The 24,912-nt window shown below is 34.1% G+C and overlaps 1 protein-coding gene across 1 annotated transcript in view; it reads right to left on the reverse strand.

Moving 5' to 3' along the window:
- Positions 1 to 19,632: 19,632 nt before the first annotated feature.
- Positions 19,633 to 24,912, reverse strand: part of LOC132708325 (homeobox protein homothorax-like) — a 71,911-nt gene continuing 66,631 nt past the window's right edge. Inside the window, exons 6-7 of the mRNA XM_060680593.1 lie at positions 24,249 to 24,410; positions 19,633 to 22,694 (exon numbers count right to left, since the gene is read on the reverse strand). Of these exons, the coding sequence (XP_060536576.1) occupies positions 24,250 to 24,410 (161 nt within the window). The 3' untranslated portion in view covers positions 19,633 to 22,694; position 24,249. The remainder of the gene's footprint in view (positions 22,695 to 24,248; positions 24,411 to 24,912) is intronic.

Genomic DNA, 24,912 nt, shown 5'->3' on the forward strand with positions numbered 1-24,912 from the left:
GAAAACGGAAAGAGAGCAGGGCATTGAGAAAAGCTGCAAAAGCATTAAACTCTGCAACATACTGAAACAAATAGAGGAACGCCGAAAATATAACACCAAAAACCAAGAGTAGAAACAAATACATAAAATTATATTGCAAGGGAAGCATGACTAATAGGAAGATGTGTAGAAATAGAGGAGCTTGAGATAAGACATGACACATTCATCGTACACAAGAAGATAAAAGAAGCAACGTACCTGTGAAAAGGCAAAAAATCTAATATCATCACTGATCAAAATGGCAAAGCAATTTCGGAAACGGATGAAAAAATTAAACGATGGGAAGAATTAACTGTTTCGTGAAGAAAATTATAAGGGTCTAGAACACAATTAAGTAAAAGAGATGATTAATATAGTTGCCGAAGATTTATAAAAAGATAATTTAAACCATTTAAAGTTGAAATAAGAATATCACAATGCGACTTCCAATTTAAACATTCATCCAAACTCAAGCCTAGAAACCTCACAGTATCCCTACAAGCAATAGTGTCATTACAACCAGATAGATATTAAAATTATCACATTGATTCTGATAATTATGAAACCTTATATGGGTTTTACCGGCGTTGAAATATAGTTTAATTTTTTAAAATCATGTCATCAATCTATCGAGTACCTAACAGCGCTTCTCTGAGAGGTCGTCGTCATTTCCACACAACAAAAAAAAGGAAAGATCATCCGCATACATCACAAAAAACGTATCAGTTAAAATTTTCAACATAAAATTTGCATATACTATGAAGAGTACAGGTCCTAAAACTGAAACTTGAGAGACACCCATCTCTATGCGTTGACCAGCTGAATTTATATTTTCCATTCTCTTGCCGTTATAAAACTTAAGGGAACAAGTCTAGTCTTATTTATACTTATCCAACCTGGCACTCACCGTCCTCGGAACAACCAGCAGTTGAAGTGTTTCAATCTTTTCTGAAGCCATGTTGGCTATCTATAAAAATATGATATTTATCTACAAAATACATTAATCTCTCTAAGAAAGTCTACTCAGACACTTTAAAAAGACTATTTGAAATTGTTACCGGACGATAGTTCTTCGGTAACTGGCGACTTAAAAACTGGCACAACTATATTTCTTTTTAGACACGATGGGAATGTGCCACTTAGAACCACAAGAACGTTAGAGGACCTATTATCAAACTCAGTACTCTTTTTAATAAAAACGTTATTATGCCATCGGATGCAAAAGATTATTTGTTTATTTTCTAATATATGCAAGAGCTCATCCTCCACAAAATGTAATATATAAAAATTCTAGTCATTAACATCCCTAATAAAGAATAAGAATATTTTTGGGAGCATCTATAAAATAGTTATTAAATACAGACGCCACAATATTAGACTCATTTTCGATTTTATTACTCTGCTTATTCATTAAATTAAAATTCTCAACAATAGACCGAGAATCACTCTACAACTCCGAAATCACACTCCAAGCAGCACTATAAGGATCAACAGAATCCGAAATTTCTCGCTGATGGAAAGCTTTTTTAGTTTCAGAAACTAATTTTTTGTTTCTTCCAGGCCTCTGTATATACCCCGTTCAATAGTGAATTACACTGCTTAAGAACAAACAGATTTTTAAATTTAGCACTAGGCGCCTTAATTTCATTATTAATCCGTTTTTTGGATGATGTACAACCTGAAACCAATGAATTCTCCAAACGAAAGTTTCTACAAATTCGAGATGTTGAGCAAACATTCGACTTGGTGATGTCATTTCGAAATACTTCAAGTTCTATGAAAACTGATCTGTGATCAGACACATAATTGTCAAAAACACAACCTAAAGAATCCTTACAAATGCGTGGTCAATCACTGTGCTTGTAAAAGTATTCAGTCTAGTATCCCATTTCACAAGGGAAACAAAATCATAACAGGACATTAGACAACACAAATTTTTAAAATAGAGGATTTGAATAAATCGAAATTAAAATCACCACAAATTAAAATATTATTAGCCTTGTACAAACAATTAATAAGGTTTTCGATGCATTCCAAAAAAAGCCTTATCACCACGCGGAGAACGATAACGTACTATTATCAAAAAATTTTTCTTGTCTATTACACAGGAAAAATCCTTGTCCACACACGAGACATCTGAAAAGATTGGCCGAGCCTTGATCCTTTTTTTTATCCATAACGCAACAATACGAATTGATTAAGTCGTAAGTAATTTCAAATAATCCTCAGGCACCCGGTGTCAATAACACTCAAGAAAAGTAAACTGGGATAATTAACGCTTTCTTCAGTACATAATTTATTTTGGGTTGGTTCAAAATGTTTATATTTAAAATTAGGATTTGTCAAATTTGTCATATGTATGTGATATATTTAACTGCAGAATGATGTCTGGTTCACCTTAGTTTTGTACAACCTCAATGTCGATTACAAACTGTCTTAATTGACTACCAATTGATATATCGCTGCCGGAATATTTTGTTAATTTGTTAATATATATTTGTTTGATATTAGTAATTATATATTGCTCTGCTACTATTATTATTATTATTACTATTATTACATTATATTAGACAAGCCCTAGATGATTAACCGAGAAGGACTATACGCACGAACGGACAGTAAAAAAGGATTGCGATGCGGAATGTAATCCCAATTCCTCGTGGTTTTATTATGATGGCTATGAGTAAGATGTCCAGTGTGCTGCAGACGGCAGCATTACTGGTACCGCAAAGGAAATCACCAGGCGCAAAGTGGTTGGTAAAACTGTATTCATCCTTATAGATAGTAGGCAGGCAGTTCTGGCAGGTCGTCATAGACCACGATTTACGTCAGAACTAGCATTAGAATATCACCGTGGCCTCGTTGACGTGTCAGTCGACAATGTGCCTTCCAGAGGAAATCAAGCCGCCGACTCTCTGACCAGGAGTACTGCCGAACTAAACTTTAACCGGAACCTTCTGTCCGTCTAGCGACGCCAATCATTAAGGAACTGATAAAGGAAAACTACCGAAAACAATTTTCAAAACAATGGGATAAAACAGAAAACTGTTGGCTAACTAGAAAGCTATTGAAACAGCACCCAAAAAATACCTAACTAGCAGGAAAAAGATGCTCATGGCCACAGGGTCATTGCTTACCTAACAAACACCAACCCAAGTTGGGTTTAGGTTGCAGTAGTATGGTGTGCAAATAGGAGGACAGTAGAACACATTTTGCGCGAATGTCCTAACCTCTCGTTTAGGTGTGACTCTTGGAGCTATCATCGCCTAACTCGACTTGATGTAAAGCTAAGTGCTCTCTCTAGGAGGAAACACAATGGGGTATTATTTCGTCCAAAGTTCTAGTGCTCTTAGATTTAATAGGATATTGAGTTTTTTCGAAAACGGATGATGAAAAATTACTTTAGGTATACTTATACAGGGTTGATTTATGATACCAATAATAGCGTTATCTCGTCTAATAATCAACACGTCTAAAAACGGAATCGTATATGCATTAAAAAACATATTCGATAGGATCTCGTAATGACACTTACTTAATACTACTTACTTAAATCTAATTCTTCAAGTGGTTTAACACCGGACAATTCCGAAATTGCCAATTTTGATGCACCTTGGACCTTTGTGGAGGAGCTTGGTCTTTCTATTTCTGTAGCTGACGCACCAATGGAACTTGCGGTCCAGTAATAGCTGATACAGGCTTTGGATTTTGATGAGGAGCAGAAGTTAAATAATTGTTGGTTGAACCTGGTGCACCTATTGATTGACTCATTGTAAGTATATATCTCGACCTGACAGTATTGTAGAAAGATTTGGCTTAGAGCAGGTCAGCGAAATTGTTCCAAAAGTGACTGGAGGCTTAGTAGTGCTAGTGGTAGGAAGTGGATTGGTATTACCCGACATAATTATAGTGGGTTTAATCGGGTTATTAGTCAAGCACTTGGAACAGTCTGTGATATTTTCATATACTCTATAATTGCACTGTGGGACACTGCATCCTTGACTTATATCATTTTCCGTGCGACTCCTCTACTTTCAACCCTCTAAGAAATTTTTTTAAATATTTTTTACATTATATGAAATATTTTACTTTTATCTTTATATTGTATTTTTAAAATTAAGTGGTCGACCGGTTCGTGCAGTTTTCTTGTTTGTGTTTTGTCAAGACTCTGGTTCTTTCGAACGGAACCACGCAGGATGTTCATGATTATCACTAGTTTAGTCGTTTTGCATCATTCAAAGTGTATCTTTAAACATATCTGGGCCTACAGACATTTTTTTTACGAAAGTCCTTTAATTAGAGTTATATGGCACATATTTGGACCATAAGGATAGAAATATCGTACACTACTCGTGGACTCGCTCATGTTATGAGGTTCAACTCATGGATTTGAACGAAGCACGTTGATGGCCTTGGTTCCTTTATGCGCAAGTCTCAGGGAAAATATTTAATTAATCGTTAGACGACACAGCTAGAACTGGAATAGAAAATTCTCGATGCCAGTCATCGATTTCGGCGAGGAGCAAATTTTGCAAATTGTTTTCATTCGGGTACATTTCAATCGGCCATCAAAGGACACGGTCGGATAAAACGAAGCGTACACAAACCATTTTCAAAATTAATAATTAATGGAGCGTGTCCCGAAACGCTCACAGAAAGTGTTCGGCCACCCGCGTGCATGTTTCGGCGAGTTTATTATATTATTTACGTCGCCACAAGGAAATGTACATTTTAAAAATGAAGTCGTTCGGATGCGTCGCATCCTGAACAACTCCTCGTGCCTCGCTTACTACAGGTGTGTTCCTAATATAGCGGAGTGTTTTCGGATCCCAATGGGACCGGAGAAATGGATTGGAAAACTTTCTGTCCATTGATTTGTATTCGCTCTGCGTTTTGCTGCCGCCACTGCTGTGCTCACATATTCACCGATCGGTTACTTTATGCCCTTTTACCCTCTCGCGCTACGATATACCATTTCCGAAAGGTTTTTTTTTCATGAACTTTTGCGGCATGATTATGGGATATTATTTAATTGACTTATTGCGATACTATGGTTATCCGGCCATCCTCACTCTAAGGTCCATTGCAACCATCCTGGTATTCTCTAAGATTTCTAAAAATATTCTAAAATTACAAAAGCAGTCCAATTTCATTAACTCGAAAAATAAATTCAAAACAAAGTTGGTGAGGTCAGGTGTGTTTATTACATTTTTAGAAAAGTGAGTCAACGATACAGTAAAATTAATTGTCTTATTGGTTTCAAAAGTTTTGAGAAAAGGTCATTACACAAGTTATACAGATTGCTAAGATGCACCATTTATTTTTTTTTTGAAGTATACAGGGTGGCTCAAAAAGATTGACGCATAAAATTACATTTTTTAAAATTGTTTTGATTTCGTTTTGAATTTTTTTAACTTTTTTTTAAATTATTAATAACTCATACCTAAACCTAATAGCTATTCCAATATTTTAATTTTTCTATAGAAATACCAGTTTTCACACTTGCAAAAAAAATTGAACGTAGATTACTCATATTTGATATTACGTTATTCGAAGATGACGTGAGAGATTTTGAATTTGAATTAGATTCTGCAGGATGTTAAAATTAAACGAATATATTTGGATCATTTTAAATGGAAAAATATCGATTATCTTTAATATCACATCATATATAATATTATATTTAGCGAAAGATCTTACAAAAATCAACAACTTATATTGAGTATGTCATTTACCTATTTTTAATACTTTGCGGTTTATTTTAACTTATCCAATATTTACCTTTCTTTACATTTTCTTTCATTACAAAATTATTAGCTAACAGGTCTCTGTTAACATTAAAAAATCAACAGGAGAAAGAACTTTGTTAGAGCTGCAGGTAAAGCAACAAACAGTTATTAACAATTTTGGTGAAAATAACCTATTGCTATACTATTATTACTTTTATTTAAAAAAAACATCTAGGCCCGTTAAACGGTTTGGGAAAAAAAACATGTTCCAATATAAATATAAATTATAAATAAGTGTTTTATTCCACACTACACATTAATTGACCAATGGTTTTGGTTTTGCGCTTTGCGTACGTAAGTCATTCGTTTATTGAACACTCGCTCCGCTCGCTACAAATAAACTCGCGACTCAAATGCCGTTTACCACACTTGCTGCATAATATACTATTTTCTATTCCCTTCTGTAAAAAACATGTTGCATGTGTGGTAAACTTTTTAAGTCGCCCGTTTAATAAGTACCCGCTCCGCTGCGCTTCGCTCGTGACTCAAATCCTGGTTACCACAATTGTTCCATGATATACTATCATTAATTGGTTTACTCGGTTTTCAGGTAAGCCAACCAATGTTATAGCAATAGTCTTAGACAGAAAATAAAAATTAAAACAAATCGCAAAGTATTAAAAATAGGAATATGACATATTTAATAAAAGTTGTAGATTTTTATAAGGTCTTTCCGGAAATAAAATTTTATACAGCGTGTTTTCTAATTGAATGTCAATAATTAAGGGGTGGTTTTTGAGTCTATTTTGAAAAGAAAATTTCATATAATTATTTTTTAAACACTTTCGAATAACGCTATTATCAAATATGAGTGATCTATCTTTAAAAATGATACCCCTATCGTAATGTGAAAATTAGTATTTTTTAGAAAAATTAAAATACTGGAAAGACCATTAGGTTTACGTATGCATTATTATTAATAAAAAAGTTGAAGAATTTTAAAAGCAATTCAAAGCAATTTTTTTTAAATGTATGTTTTATTCGTCATGCTTTTTTGAGCCATCCTGTATACTTTATACTGTATACTGTAACAATCTTTACAACTTTTGCATTTACCATTGTCTCATAACTTTTAAAACCTATGAGATAACTAATTTTACTTTATCGTTGACTCACCCTGTACAAATAATGGGTGTTTTTTTTCGATGTATAGAACTTTAAGTTGGCATTACTGTTCAAGATGGCGACCGATTTAACAGCTGTCAAGTGATTTATTCTCAGTTTGGTTTGGCAATTCATCATGAATAGAATGACGCCTGAACAACGCTCGCAAATAGTGCAATTTTATTTTGAAAATAATGGTTCTGTGCGGAATACGTATCGCGCACTACGTCCATTTTATCGTCGACAAAATCGTCCATCAGAGCAGTTAATTCGATTAACCATGGAACGTTTTCGCACCACGTTTATTCTTATTGATAAGACGCCGTACAGTGCGTACAGAAGAAGCTATTGCTGCTGTAGAACGTAGCATTGAGGAAGACCCGAGTCCATCCGCCATCGAGCACAGGAATTTTATCTGTGTCCATCCACTTTATGGAAGATTTTGTGGAAGGATCTTGGTTTACGTGCTTACAAAATCCAACTCGTGCAAGAATTGAAGTCAAACGTCAACGTAGATTCGTCGAATGGGCCCAAAACGAGATTGCCGTTGTTCCCGATTTTCATAAGCGAATTTTGTTTAGCGATGAAGCGCACTTCTGGTGGAATGGCTACGTCAACAAACAAAACTGCCGCATTTGGAGCGAAGCTAATCCTCAAGTGTATGTCGAAACACCGTTACATCCAGAAAAACTGACTATTTGGTGCGCTTTATGGGTTGGTGGAATCATTGGGCCGTACTTCTTCAAAAACGATGATGGCCAGAACGTTACAGTTAATGGTGATCGGTATAGAGCTATGATTACTAACTCTTTCATTCCTGAATTGAATAACCATGATGTTCAGGAGATGTGGTTTCAACAAGACTGCGCAACATCTCAAACAGCTCGTGCCATAATCGATTTATTGAAAGACACGTTTGGTGACCGCTTAATTTCACGTTTTGGACCTGTGAATTGGCCTCCAAGATTTTGTGATTTAACGCCGCTAGACTCCTTTCTGTGGGGCTATGTGAAGTCATTGGTCTATGCGGATAAGCCACAAACGCTTGACCATTTGGAAGACAACATTGCCGATATACGAACACAAATGTTGGAAAAAGTTATCGAAAATTGGACGTCCAGATTGGACTACATCCGCGCCAGCCGTGGCGGTCATATGCCAGAAATCATATTTAAAATGTAACGCCACAAGATTATCTTTCGGATAAATAAAATTCATGTCAATCGAATAATCCATCGTTGTTTTATTGCAACTTAAGTTCTATACATCGAAAAAAAACACCCCTTATCATCAAAACGGTTTTATTATATCAGCAGTTTTACTGAAACGCATGTACATACAAAAAAATATATATGGCGTACGGAGCTTCAACCTCTGGTTCTAAAAGTTCTTTATCATTTTTATCAAGCACCACTTGCGGCAGATGTCTTTCCAAAATAGTTTCGTCCGTGGAAACTTCAAATGTTCAGATATCCTTGCCAACAACCTCGAGGATATATAAGAGTATCAAATTAATAAAACCGCGACTTCAAGTCCTATACAATCTTTTTCAATTCCTTAAAAAATATTAGTGGAAGATACTCTTCGTCCTCCTGTGCAGAAAATTGACCAAAACTTCAACAATTTTGCATGGTTTCCACTGTTACATCGGTGTTCCAGACCTTTTCTATTTCATGCACACAATGTAACAAATTTACTTATTGCAATTCAAGTTGCAATAATTCCTTGAGCTGTAATTTAGACGTTATGTTTGGTGGAAAACACACTCATCTTGTGGGTATGCAATCGTCAACTACTAAAAAAGAATCTTTTTGTCTTTTGCGTTGCATACATAATCAACAGGCATCCATTTTACTGCTTTAAACGCAGATTTTTGTTTTTTCCGTTCAACAGAATTTTCAACCAAATTTTAAGATTTTCTATAAAGACATTTAAAGCAGAAACCGCTTTCATCAGAGTTAAAGACAACTTTCCTAGATCTATCCATAATTCTATGAATTCGGTTACATTTGTGTTGTAATAAATAAAGGAAAAAGCAAAATAAAAATTTTGGATTTGGTTTCACTAGAACATAGCCGCAAGTGAAGGTTCGATAAAATCGGATTACGGGAAGAAAAAGCGTTTCGTTTCGTTTAATTCACGCTTGTTTACTCTATCGCAAACTTTGCCGTCGCAGATAAAATGAAGTTTTAGGGTCATGGTGGACATGAGACCACAATTGAACACACGACGCGCAGTATAAGTTTACCATAAAGAAGGATTAAATTAAAGTGATACTTTTGTGTTTAAACTTTAAAAAAATGTGCAGGCGAACTGTTTCGCGTCATCAGGAGATGATATAAACCGTTTAGCATCATGAGCAAATTATTATAGAAACTGTTTAACATGATCAATAGATGATATAAACTCCTTAACATCCTGCATAGATGAGATAAACTGTGTGGCATAATAATAGTAATAATAATAAGTGTCATGAAGAAATGGTATAAGCTGGTTGACATCATCAAGGGATGAGATTAACCTATTCATTATTCTCCTCATGTTTATCTAACAACCAATAACAATATCGAAGTCTTCTTACAAATTCAGTTTCATAAAGATGTTGATGAAGGTTAAACTTACAAGAATGATAACCGTGTTTTTTTAAAATTCTCCTCACAGATTCTCTTGAGATGTCTAATTCTAATGACACTTCACTTAGCGACACGGCTGGATTTACGTTGACGTATACCACAACAGGAAGCAGGAAGGCCACGTCCCAGGTAGCGGGCTGCATACGATGCACGGTGTTGTCGAGAGTTTTTTCTGCATTCCCCGTATATCAGAAACATATCAACTTTTTCTCCATTTGTAAATCGATTATTGTTTTCCATGATAATCCAAATCGATAACATGACAAAATCGATAATCATATAAAAATGTACCAAATGTCAGAATTTTCAAATATGAAGCAAAGCAAAGCCACCTAAATAATATTTTGGTTTTTATAAAAATGCACATGTGTTTACTTATCTGGTTTTTTCATTCCTGTGCACTTATTTTTTAACGGATTTTGAAAATTTTGGTGTCAAAATGTTGCAAAAAAAGTACCGGTTTAAAAGTGTTTTCCAGTTTTCTTTCTTCTGTGCTCGTGAAGGTAGCTGCTTGAAACTTGGTTTGTGAGCGGCGTTTATAAATACATTTTGTTGTATGTTGGTCAGTATGGTCTACTTGATTAGGTTTCCGAAGTTATCCGCGTTCAGCCGTGTATGTATAAGGTTGTTCGGAAAGTCATTTCGTTTTTTCCCGTCAGAGGACTTAATTACGTTTTTTCGAAACCAACTTCACACTTAAGCCGCATAACCATTATATGTCTTGAGAGCTGATATTGCAAGGCTTGTGTGTGAAAAAGTTCTATTAATTCTACGCAGTAGTTTTTGGTTGGTGCCCTTTTAAATATGGAGAGCAATAAGCAACATTTTCGTCATATTTTACTTTTTTACTTCAGAAATGGTAAAAATGCTGTCCAAGCGAGAAAAAAATTGACGGATGTGTATGGAGAAGGCGTGTTAACAGTACGCCAGTGCCAGAACTGGTTTGCAAAATTTCGATCCGGCAATTTTGATGTCGAAGATGCACCACGGTCTGGAAGGCCGGTCGAAGATGCGATAAAGGCATTAGTTGATGCAAATCGGCAAATAATCACACGAGAGATCGGTGAGAGATTAAATTTGTCGAATTCAACTGTTTATGGCCATTTGAAAGGCATGGGCTTAACCTCGAAGCTCGATGTGTGGGTGCCCCATGTCCTTACGGAGCGAAATTTGTGTCGTCGCGTTGACGTGTGTGATTCGCTCCTCAAACGTCAAGAAAATGATCCATTTTTGAAGCGGATTATTACTGGGGACGAAAAATGGGTTGTATACAACAATGTTAAACGCAAGAGGTCATGGAGCAGAAAAGATGAACCGGCTCAAAGCGTGTCAAAAGCCAACATTCACCAAAAAAAGGTGATGCTCTCCGTTTGGTGTGATGTCAAAGGAATCGTTTTTTTTGAGCATTTGCCGGACAATACAACGATTAATTCAGAAGTCTATTGTCATCAACTGGACAAATTGAATGATTCACTTAAAGAGAAGAGGCCCGAATTAATCAACAGGAAGGGTGTAGTGTTCCACCAGGATAATGCGAGACCTCACACAAGTTTGGTCACTCGCCAAAAACTTTTACAGCTTGAATGGGACGTACTGCAACATCCACCATATTCTCCAGATCTGGCGCCTTCCGACTACTATTTGTTCCGGTCCCTGCAAAATTTTTTGGATGGCAAAACCTTTACCTCAAATGAAGATGTCAAAAACCACCTGAACCAGTTTTTTGCCAGCAAGGACCAAAACTTTTATGAGAGGGGAATTATGTTACTGCCAGAAAGATGGCAAAAGATGTTGGACCAGAATGGCCAATATATAATTTAATAAAAACTGTCTTTCATGTTCCCCAAAAAAAACGAAATGACTTTCCGAACAACCCAATAGAAAAAAGCGGGTGACTTAATTAGCCATAAATCGAGGATACGTTGCAATTGTATTTCAACGGAAATAATAAAATCGTATCATTCAAATGCCAACTCAACCACGCATATCAATTAAACTCGAGTTGGGTTGAGAATACGAGTCGAATAAATTCAAAATAGACGCTGGCGTGCCACGTCAATCAACTGTCTGCGAGAGGTAACTGATTTAAACTTTCTGACGACGATGCACTGTTTTTGGACACGCGAAAACGGAACTAATTTCTTTAGCCCTGTACACCCATGTTTTTAAGATTTCCAGATATATGTCGAGAACTCTTACTCGCAACATTGACTAAAATAACGATTAACATAGTATTGAAAATTATGGAAATCACGGTTAACCAGTCACTATCATCAGTTTTATTTTTGCTTTTGAGGTCATAGTACATTTTTTCTAATTAGCCTTTGTAAAGCCTCAAGTATTAAAAAAAATCGCCTAAACTTTGACCTCGCTAAAAGTTTTTTTTGCATGCTACCTCTTGGCAAACCAGACAAGTTGCGAATCAAATTCAAAGAGAATACCTCTCTCTACTCTACTACTCTCTCTGTGTTAAGCCAGCAGCACCAAAACAGTACTAAACAGAAAAGATGACGTATCTGAACCATGCAGAAAATATAAAAAAAAAACGTCTTTTAGTTTTTTCCGAAGTATTTTCATAGAACTGACTCGACTCGTTTTAACTATCGATAGCTAAAACATAACAGTATATGACTATTTAGTACTTGCCCATAAAATGACCCTCTAGAACAAGCCTTACACCTGGTAGCAAGAATGTATTAAGAAATAGCTTAGTTGACCATAAAAAAGTTTTACTGCCTACTCTTCATATCAACCTTGGCTTGACGAAGTTTGTTAAAGCACTGTACCAAAATGGACAGTATTTCAAATACTTGTGCCAGAAATTTCCAGCCATATCTGATGCTAAGATAAAAGAAGGTATTTTTGTTGGACCGCAGATAAGAAAATTATGCAGACAAGAATTTTTAGAACACAATGAACAATGTCGAGAAAAACGCCTGGGTTTCATTTAAAGAAGTAATTGATAAGTCTCTTAGGAACTCTAAGGACGAAAATTACGAAAGTCTTGTTCAAAATAAGTTAATTTCCATCGTCTAGTTTGTAATATGAGTTTGAAAGCGTTTTCACACTGTTTTCCTAACAATTTTGGAGCAGTTAGCGAAGAACAGGGAGACCGACGGAGCATAACGATGACGGCATACTACTGCTGGATGTTAAAACGGGACATTCCCTTAAAAACAAACAGCCGAATGTCCGGACAACGCAGCTTTCTGGCAAAAGACGAAGATTTCACTCAAAAAAGTATGAGCAAAGTTTTTTTTTCACTTTTTTAAACTAGGATTCCACTTTTTTAGAGCAAAGTATTCAAGACGACTTGACCAGTTGAAAAGTGGTGGAAGTAATTGTTTGGGGAAATATCTCATTTGATCAACCAGTAAATATAGCCTTGAAACTTCAAGGCAGAGCAGCAAGAATGATAGAATGATAGAATACTGACTTCCATCTATGCACATCTTCGGTTGACATTTTATGTTAAAAGCAACTTAGATAATAATGAACTGCGCGCCTACAATAGTTTTTATCGAATTATTTATAGACATAACTATCTAGCAAAGTTTTGATAAATGTGGTTTCGGGACAACTGTCTTCCACACACTGACAAAGACTGAGAAGTTTTCAAAAATTTCAATACTGTTTAAAGTTAATACTGTAACCCATTTTCTAGTTTCCAAAATGCAAACGATCACTGGAATGTTGTGTTACGTTTAGATATTTTATAATTATTTGGGTGTCAATAAATTCTATTTAATTTTATTAATTCATTGATTATTGAAATTAATAAAGTTTATCATAACTTCTTCACCACTAAAAATAATTGCGACTGTAGCCAATAATATTTGAAATTGCGCTTTTATATTGACTTGGAAACAGAAAATAAAGGCAGACGCTTTACCAGTTTAGAATGCCAGAGGTTGTTCGATCGGAAACTTAATTATATTGGATATTTCGTCCTGGAAGGGGAGATTTACAACGGATTCCAGGATGCTGATCGACGACTTTACTCCGGCAACGAAACTGTGTGGAGCCGCAGAACTGAATAAAACCATTTCACCAATTTGTTTGCTTTTTACTTTTTTTTTGTTTTACTTGTACATTTTGGTAAGAGTTTTTGCTACTACTTCTTATCTCGTTTACCAATGTGACCAACGCCGTTTTAACTAAAATTAAATTAATACGTATAATTTTTATCATAAAAGCGTAATATGAAAAAAAAATTAAGTTAAGAGTCAATGTGATTTCCACTCAGAGTTAACAATAATGACTAATTTCAACAAAACCGTGAAAATGATCATTGAGATATTAATAAAATAAAATTGACGGTCTGTATTTTGAAAGACTTGGATTTTGCAGCTAGAGTACAGAACCGACACTTTTCAATTTCAACCTGCGACAGCGATTAACTTGAACTTGTACAAGTTAATGAATATTAAAAAAAGAGTTCTTTAAAAAATTTCATAAATGTTGAATTAATAAATGTACTCATGTTTGGTAAACTTTTTAAGTCCCTCGTTTATTGACTAATTAATAAATTCTTGATTCAAATGCCGTTTACCACACTTGTTGTATAATACACTATTAAAGCATTATGTTTCTGATGCAAGTATACATCTGCGAAACTTGTGACAGTGTAATAATTATTGTTGTTATTATCCGACTTTAACACAGCCAGAGCCAAAGCTCCAATTTCTCGTTTGCTTAACTTAATTACTTAAAAACTTCCCAACTATATGGCACATATGTAAAATAAGATTTACTACGAGAGGACGAAAAAACGCAATCTGATTGTCTGGACAATGGCAAGCAAGATATGATAAAGAAGAAAATATGAAAACCAGATTGTTCATTCCTACTTTGGAGAAATTGAGAGGGAAGCTAGAATAAATGTAATTATTAGCTGGGTCACCTTCCACATGTGTCGCGCAGATTGGTCACTTGGAGATTTAATTACCCCAGAAAATTAAAAAGTATATATCTTAACATATGTATAATTTAAGTAAACTTCATTCGATACACACGAAACAGTATCCAGCACACCCGCACTTTGGATCAGAAGAATTCAGAGGGAGATTTATTCCTGCGTGCCTGCCAAGACAGTTAAGGACTTTTATGAAGACACAAGTGCAGAACTTTTTAAAAACTGGTGTCAAAATTATCTTATCTGATGCTCTGTCCTATATATCACCACCACATCGCAAGTGATTTCCCCTATCTGAGAAAGACCATAACGGAGGTGGAAAATAGTAAAGCAGAAGCGTACAAAAAACAGAAACATTTCCGCTACGGGGGAGACTGCGGAGATTAAAATATCAACGGACGTTGCCGAAAGAGCCGGACCGGCACATTATAACTTCCCAAAGACCATTGGTCATCTTATATAGGTCCAGGGGTGAGTCCAGTCGGTGACAGGTTTCATATAGGCCTGGAGGCCGGAAATTGTGTTCAGCGCCGTTGGTCAACTTCCAGTTCCGTATCTTACGGACCTCGACGCCTGATTCATTACCCTTATCACGACTTAAACCAAATCACTGACGCCGAGGGTTCGGGGAGTCGTCGTTAGTATTGCATCGGAGTGCGCACAGACCGAAAATAACCGTAATATGCTAAACTTCATGACTGGATTTGCAAATAGTAACTTTAGAATTAGGAGGTAAAGCTGGATAGATTTGATTTTGATTTGAACATCAATAAATATATTTTGCCCCTATAGAAGTTGGGTTAGTATATCTATAAAGGAAAAGTAAGAATTTTGTTCTACAGGAGTAAAAGTCATAAGGATTAAAGACTAAATGGACTTATTAAAGTTAACTTATGCATATACATCTAGTGTCGAGGTTTGTCAATTGACCACTACTTAATTGACTAGTCCAATTCGATCAAAATGTTTTTAATAACATGTTGCAATTGTAGAGTGTTATCTATCATTATTTAATACGTATTTTTTAATATATTATTATGCGTTTGTGATGTCCAATTTAACTATAACTCTCTTCAAGGAATACCCGAATACGAGATTTAACGATTCGGGGTTTCCCGACTCCATTTAGTTCTCAGAACGACGCAACGGCGGCGTATCGCACAATATAAATAAATATAAATAAGTTAATATACATTTCATTGAAATTTTAAAATTATTTTGGTCAATTAACACAAAGAAAATATTGGCCGGTCAATTCAACAACCCTTATGTATGTGCAATGAGAGCAGTTTCCAATATTAACGGGTTCATTTTCTGACAACTCGTTGCTTAGTTTAGTTTCTAGATATGTATATTAGTAAAGAAAGTCAAGAGGAGACAGACATTTTGTTAGCTCATGCGCAAATTATTTGAACGCTCACTTTTAACGAGTAAAGTCCGGTAGAGACGAGGCATTTTCTACATGCATTTCTGCATCAATTTTTATGAAATACACAATTCTATTAAACATGCACGTATTTCAACACGTTGCAATTTTTCGAGCAATATACATTAAAGGTTGGTTTTGGCACTTAAGAAATGTAGTTTATAGTGTACGGAAGTTTCAATTAAATGACTGAACTTTATGCGAACATATACTTGCCACATTCTAAAACTAGTCGATGAATAAAAGAAAATCGTTAATCCTAAAACTAACCACGAGGGAAATAGGGTTGTTTGACTAATCTTTAGTCCTAATTTATATTATACTAGAAAATTACAACAGTTTTTTTAAATATATTGTTCATAGGCATTTTTTATTATCATAGAATTTGGAAGACGATCCGACTATTACTATGCCGTAGTTTTGGAAGAACGTGTTTTCTTTATTACCGGTCAATTGACCACTTTTCAATTGACCAGTGAAAAAATGTTTTATATAACATCTTGCAATTGTAAAGTGTTATCTATCATTATTTACTAATATATATTTGATATTAAATTATTATGCACTTGGCATGTCCAATTTACCTCTAAACTTCTTCAAAGAATATCCGAATACGATACAGCGATTTGGGGAATCCCAATAATATCGACTCTATTTGGTTCCCAGACTCGACGCGACGGCGAAATAACGCATATATATTTCATGGTATCTTAAATATCTCGGTCGATTGACACAAAAAAATTGACCTGTCAATTCCATAACCCGATAAACACTGGTGTTATAGTAATACTAATACTAATATTTTCGTAAAATAACTTCCGCAAAAATACATGTCTTAATTGCATCGTGTCTACCGGGCTTCAGTCATTGCGGTGCAGTTGTTCAATTCTACAGCTTTGTTTGTATATGGTGTTTTTCGATCAGAATGGGTCCAAATCTGCATACAAAAAACCAGTTAAGTGTGTGGCTGTTTGGAAAGAAATTGTTACAATGTGCAGGTAAGTGTGCAAAATGAAGGGGCACGGGCTAAAAATGTAAGAAAATATGTTTGTGAATACTGTTAAACTATTCCCAAGCAACCAATCGAAGGCTTTCATCAAGTGCTTCGGAGGGTATTTGCACACGCTACGCACTGCGAGCTTATTATATTAAACTGGCCACGCACTCTAAAATTTTTAGGTTGAAACTTACTCAATGAAAATCTAGTAGCCTATGAAAGCCATAGAAAATAAAGGCAACCATTATATCGTCCGGATATAGATTTACAGCGTCCTATTTTGTGATCCCTATAAGAGATTTTTTTTTTTAGTTATTTTGGTTCCAAATTTCATATGCTCCAAAATATTGACCCAAGCATACGTTAATTATTCTGTATTCATTTTTCCTTGAGTATAAATTTTACGTTTTTACCTTCATTAGGCGCTTTAACATGACGCATGTCATCGGATATGCTATAACGCGCGCCAATGCCATAAATTTGTAGAGCTTTATAACATCCTGAACTTGTCTGTGTATCCGTGTAAAACTCGAAATGTCTTTGGCGTTCAAATCGTTTTCAATATACAGGGTGTTTTCTAATCGAATGTCAATAATTATATTTTAATATCTGTAGTACCACATTATCACACAAATTTAAATCTCTTCTCTGTATCGGCATAACAATAACAATATGCAGAGAATTGTTATCATAATTATGTATTACTTAAGTAATTGTCTATTTATTTTATTAAAATTCTTTAAAAAAAGTATTACGAATACGAAGTACGTTTTTTTTTTAATTTAACCAGTGCAGAGTCGACCTAATCAACCAAAATATTATTTCTTCATAGCCAGTCAGTGGCACGCCACTGATTTCCTTAAAAAAATAACGACATGTGAACACGGTTTTAACTTAAAAATAAAAATTAATTTCTCTGCGTGCTATCATATTAACGTTATTGTTATGACCATGCAGGGACGAGGTTTTTATTTTTTCATCAAGAAACTAAATTTCTTTGTAAGATTGTAAGAATAATGTTAATAATTTTAAGAGAAATCAGTCGTGTACCATCTGCCAAAATAGACAGGTGAAATTCCGTACGCCCGCCACTGGTGCATAGTATATGTGTGCTAAATTTCATTAAAATATCCAAAGTGGTATTACAGATATTAAAAAAAAAATATTTTTAAAAGCTTTAATATCCTGTATCTCAAAAGTTAAGACGTTTAGAACATATGTTCATATGAAGTTTTCGTTTTAAAATGGACCCAAAAATCGCCCCTTAATTATCGACATTACATTAAAAAACACCCACATACACGGTGAAATTTGAAAAACATTTTGTTCTTCAGCAAGACAGTCAAACTATTTTATTAAATGTTAGCACTTTCTACATTTTGACAATAATACAGTCTGTCAATTAACTCGTTCCCACCATTATGCAAAATTTCTTTTCTTTTCTTTCAAAATTTTTTTTACATATCCCCAAAGAAAAAAGTTCAGGGGTGTTAGGTATGGCGACCGAGCTGGCCATCCAATGGGACCTCGTCTTAAAATCCACCTGTGTCTCTTTGAAAGTCATTTCGGTTGTTTGCTACAATTGTTTGAATCTAAAGATTTTGGAATATTGATCGATGTATAAAATATAATGGAGGTTATGTGGAAAATGTTAATGAATAATATAATTTTATTATTTGACGTTTTTCTTCCTCAGTATGGCCCATTTGAAATATCTTAAGTTATTTAGCTTATGCTGCAGATCTTTAGTTTTGATTGGTTGTCAAAAGTAGGTGTTTGCCAAAATATAATAAATAACTCTGCACATATATATAATATTCAATTATTTATGTCTTCGTTATTTTATTTAATTTAGAGCATCGATTTAATTTTATTTTTAATATTGTTGCAAACTTTTTTGACTCCTTTGACAGAAGGCTATCTTTATAGTTTTTGTTGTTAAATTTCTAGTTAGTTCCTTTTAACATTAGACTAAAAAATATCATTATTTAGTCGAAATAGTTAGTATTAAAGCAAAACAACAAGCAAACGGGCGATCAAATTGTAAAATAGCATAATTATGTTCCTTTCCTATTTTTGTGTGACGTAGAACAAAAGGATATCATAAACATGAATTCTGGTAAACTTATAAGAATTTTGTGAAATTCACTTACTACTTCATTACCTCCTAATTTTTTTTTCAGTAATACTATTATTAAAGTTTTCATACCAAACTAGGAATTTATTTCATTGTGCATTAATGGAAATCTAATTAGTTGAAAATTGTTTAAAATTTAATTAATTAAAATGAACAATAATACCTATCAGTTAAATGGAAGTAAATATCCCCCCCCCCCGCTCTCACTTTATCTCTCTCTCACTTCCTCCTCACTCCCTCTCCCTCCCTCCCTCCCTCCCTCCCGAGGAAAACTGGCAAAAAGTTTGATGTATATATATATATATATATATATATATATATATATATATATATATATATATATATATATATATATATATATATATATATATATATATATATATATATATATATATATATATATATATATATATATATATATATAGACTATAAGAAACACTTGGTTGACAGTTATATCTTACATCTTAAAAAATGCGCTTGATGAATATAACAGTTGTTCTAGTTGGTCTAAAACCATTCTATTGTCAAAACGGAATAATTAAAGGTTCTTATCTGGAAGTGAAGGGAATTACTAAGAGGAAGAGGAGAATAAAAAAACAGTTTATATAAGTACACAAGATGTAGCATTTAATGCTCACGTTTCAAAAAAACACTATACAGAGGACACGGCGTTACCAAATTAATTTAGAGGTATCTCGTCCCATAATCGTTTATAATATTAATATATAATTTTCATTAAAAAGCAGAACACAATAAAGTTTCCTCTCATACATTATTATAACATAGAGGTACGATATTCTCTCAATGATCTGTATTGATTTATTTCTTGTTTCTCGTATACATTGGATAAGGCGATAATGATTCATGATGGAAATCACTTAAAACGAACAGCCAACATTTTTTTATCGGAGGTAAATTGTATATACAATAAAAATTAAAAACGCTGCGCCGAGTGAAACGGGGACGAACGCGAAGCCTCCCTCGATGAGTGATCGCTTTGTATACATACAACGGTAGCCTATCCATAAATACTTATTACAATATATACAATACACCGGGGTATATTAAATAAAAAACTATAGTCTCCTGTAAAATGGTATACGCAACAGGTCTGCCGTTTCACTCGGCCGATCAACAAAGGTAACGCAGAAAAACGTAAACTACGCGAACAACACAATTAATACGAAAAAAACATCGCATTGCCTGATTGTCGAACAAACAAAATGTCACATTTTAAGTCTGGAAATTTTACGTTTAGTCAATGACTTTGAGTACCGTTCATGGGCGTTTGTAGACGATCTCCTTCCCCCTTGCGAGGTTCATTTTACGTAGTGTCCTGGATGTGCTTAAATAATTTTCATAGTTTTATTAAGAAACTACTAATTTACTGTTATAACTCAAAAATTAAGTGTGCTAATCACATAAAAGAAGAAGATCCCCTCCTAAAATTAAGACTTTTCAGAAGGACCCGGTGAAGAAATCTTTACGATGACACTATATTACAGTGGACCACTCAAAACCATTGAATTTGGAGATCACGTCATAATGTGATTAGCTGCAATCAGAGGTATTTATTTAATTTGGGCTTAAGTTAGAATTAATTGCTGAACAATTAAATTTAAAAGCAGCAATAGAAACGGCAAAATCCGGTGAAGAGTATTTGGGTTTATAATATATATGACCTAATTTAATTTCGGAACTCAAGTGAACTCAAATAAATTTAATTTCAGCAACTGTGAATTTTTAAAATTAGGTCCCCAAATTACAGTGTGTATGTGACAAGTGATATAAAAAACAGGTGCTCATGTGGAAGAGAAGACTATAGGGATTTTGTTCAAGATGCCCATTTTCCTTTTATTATTATTTAACTGATTTTAAACGAAATTCCGGATACTTAATAGCAAAATTACTGGAGTGATATTGAAATGAACACTCAGGTCAAAATTTTTAAAACAAAAATTACGATATTTTCAACTATTTTTTCAATTTAATTTAGTATTTAAACGTTTTTAGCTAACCTAGGATGAACAAATGTAAAATAATGCAAAATGCATTATGCATCATTCGTGGTAAAAAATCACATTTTAATAATATTGTATGTAATTCCAAATTTCAATATACAAGGCAATTCTGAATTAACTAACTGACCACGATTTAAAATTTGGCAGATTTCAAATAATTTTTTCATTTGTGAAAGGATTTACTTTATGTTGATCCATTAAAAAATTTCTCATTAGTTTTCAAGAAATACCTGATGTTGAAGGCATTTTTTGCAAGTTTGAATTTTCGAGTTATTAAAAAAAAAGTGTTATAGTTAGATTTAAAATGCAACACTTTTTATCCGATAAAAGGACTGATGTGTTACTTCTTAGTACAAAGCATAGTGAAAATATCAATGACAAAAGAGCGACAACCCTGATTACCATTTCCCGCCAATTGAGTGTACGATAAATTTATAATAATTACAATAATAATAACCTATAACATCACTAAAATCGTATACTTTGCGTATTTGGCAAGGTAAGCAAGGACGACGCTGCCAGTGTCACACGCTGGTGATAAGAAAATTTCTTTGGACAACATTAACAACAAGCCGATTGGCTTTGTAATTTTCTTGCCACCGAATACAAATAATTAAGGGCCGGTATTTGAAAATCATCTGGGTGGTTTTGTTTATGCGAAGATTATTTTTCAAGTTTAAGATTTGTGCCAAAATCATCGAAACTGCTGCAAAGTAAGTCTTGATTACTTCAATCTACCCATCTGGTAGGTTGGTACGATAGTGTCGATCATCCGTAGACCACCTGAGGATTTTGCGACATTCTGTATACTTGTGTATATGAATTATTAGTCTAGTCGTAGCGAGAGGGTTTCGATTGAAGCCGTCTCGCCTGTTAGTATCTTTCTAGGTTCATTAGTTACGTATATCGTATATCATTATCGGGACACAGAGGAGAGAGTCCAAGGTATCTCAAATAGCAAAACAAAAATCACAACAGATATAACAACTATTAAATTTACAACAGCACAACCTTGAATTCTTTTTCTCGTACGTTTCGCACATTTTTTTTTACATGAAATTGTTTCAAATAAAGCTGCAATGGTGAGTCGTCGATGGAGTCGACACGCCTGCTGTGTACAAACAAAACGGCGGTAATCTTTTGAAAATCGAGTTGCTGCGAAGGTGAACTTGCATATGATGAACAAGCTTGTCGACTCCGCGTAGTTACAGTATTACTAGAAATGTGGGGAGGATGATAAAGTTTAGAGGGGACGGGTAGAGCGGCTGATCGTTTTTTTTTCCTAATAGGACCGGGGACAATTTCCATTGGGGACTAGGACGAGGATGTTAAAAGGTAACACATCAAGGAACCTAAGCTACGATACCACATCACTTAACACGTTTGCGGATATCCTTTTGTTTGCTTAACGGTATAGTATACAATTGTTATACATTATTCGGCCCGGGGAACCTCTTCGGGGTATCCCACGCATCTCACCACTATCTATTTACAGCAGTCAGCACGATTAGTTTTAATACTTTTGTACAAGTCCTTGCCGTCTTTTGTTTCAACTAAACACCGTAGCACTACATATACACTTTGTACAAAGATAATCACATTTAAGAGTTGCATATTTCTATGTCCATTGTCGTTGTGACAAACTGAAGGGAACCTGAAACAATTTGCCAAATTTAGTTAACCATATCGTTCAAAAGATTATAACAGTTAACAATTGGTATTTTTGAAGAGTCAATGAAAGTTAAAAAATGTACAGGGTGGCTCGTTTATTATGGGATAATCTTAGAACTATAAAAATTAATAACCTTGTTGCCGCACATGATTTTTAAAATTCATTAAATTTATATTTAAAAAAAATCCTGCCATGTTAGCAGTCATCTTCTAGGCAAATGAATATTTGTATATTCTTTTGACAATAGAATAACGTTTTATTGCAAATATTTCGATTTACACATGCAACCTAAGGTCTTTTATTTAAATAAAATTATACAAATGGGGTGATCTTTTCATTCCAATTTCTAACGTTAGTTTTTGATCACTCTGTATTTATTTTTTTTTAAATATTAAAAGGAAATCAACCCCCAATATGCAATAAAGGCTTTCAGTCGGAGGAATGGATAGATATATTTAGACCGGCAAACGTCACTTTTGACAAAATTTAAAATATGTCTGTCAGAAACAACAAACTTAGGTAAAGAATAGTGTATACAAAACATAAATTTATTTTATTTATTTATTCATCTTATAACCTTCAAATACAATAACGTGGAATATAATCTAGAAGTTTCTTTTTAAAATGTAATATTCTTTATAGGTTGTGGGATAAGATGTCATCTCATCATAAACCGGTCACCCTTTACAAACTAACCACTAAGATTCAAACCTCTATCCACAATCATATTTATCAAATCCAGTTTGTCTTTCGTTAGTTGGCAATTTGAAATATGCCTACTAACTTTAATTTTAGAAACCATTTTTTTTTATTATAGATATCTTCTTCTACTCCTTATACAAGGCGTTTCGAACAATAATGTGGGAAATTTATCCTTTTTTTTATTTTTTTTTTTTGATAAAAACAGTTCTTATTAAAAAAAGTTGAGAATTGTTCCCGAAAAATGGCCCCCTTTCAAAGGTCATCAAAACTCCACTGAGGTTGATAGATTAGATACTCAAGAATAAAGTTTTATAAACAAATGTGGTTATAATCGAAGAAAGTTAAGGTTATTCTGATCAATATGCATAAATAAAAGTTGAGCGATCGGTTTTTATATTTTCATTTCAATTTTACACTGACAAATTGAGGTAATTTTGGCCCCACCCTTTCTTAATTTTTGTTGGTGGTTGGCGAACATCCTATGTATAGTTTGCAATAATGTAATATATAAGAAGCCTTTTACATATTTCTAATTCGATCCATGGATCCTTTACATTAATACGGGAACTTTAACTTTAACTTTAGATAAATAGGTATACGCTCTTCTGATCTAGCAACGTGGTATTATGAAAATTTAAATATAGCTACAGCTTTTTATTAACTAATCATTAAAATATTAAATCAAAATTAATTTTAAGACATTGTTTTCTAATTTTATTATAAAATCTTAAACAATATACAATATTTTTATAGCATTAAACTTAACATTCAATAGTAAAAGTGAAATGTAAACAATTATTTGAAAATTAGTTTGAAACGCTAGCGAGGGCTTACCTCACAGATGATGGCCGTAATACTCTGCAGGGTAATGCGCGTACTGGTTGTGGAAGGCGGGGTCGCCCGGCGGTCGGTGCATCATCTGCTGCTCGCCCATCATGTAACCCATCGTACCGTCGGGACTATACGCACCGCTAGGACCTGCGTGAGGAGAAAATACTATTAGGAGTGTAAGGCGCTGCTCTTGGACTGCAACCATTGCTTTAAATCAAGTCACAGAGGTAACTATAACGGAAGGTACTCAATCTTATAATAGGCATTGATTGCTTCACTAAAGATGAGCAGTAAGTACTGCCAAGTATCAGTTATAGTTACGTCTGTGACTTGGAACAACTATTAACAAATATATAGTGCTAAATCAAGGTAGGTATTCCTTTGTTATTCGTTGTTACTAATTGATATATGGTTTATGGAATTCTAATTTGTTGTGTTTAAGTTACCCATTACAGAAATCAGTCAACATTTAGTCCAACTGTTTAATTTAAAACAAAAACACCGTCAAAAAGCTAAGTTAAAAACTAAAATATTATTAGAAAAGTTAAAATACAAAAAAAAAGTAAGGTAAAATTAAAATTATTAGAAAAAAAAGATTTCAAAAATGAGGAGGTAATTGTTAAATAAGTGAATCGTAACACCATTACTGCCATATTTTTATAAACGA

This window comes from Cylas formicarius, unplaced genomic scaffold (genome assembly GCF_029955315.1).
Source record: "Cylas formicarius isolate icCylForm1 unplaced genomic scaffold, icCylForm1.1 PGA_scaffold_10__41_contigs__length_53128322, whole genome shotgun sequence".
NCBI classification, from domain to species: domain Eukaryota; kingdom Metazoa; phylum Arthropoda; class Insecta; order Coleoptera; family Brentidae; genus Cylas; species Cylas formicarius.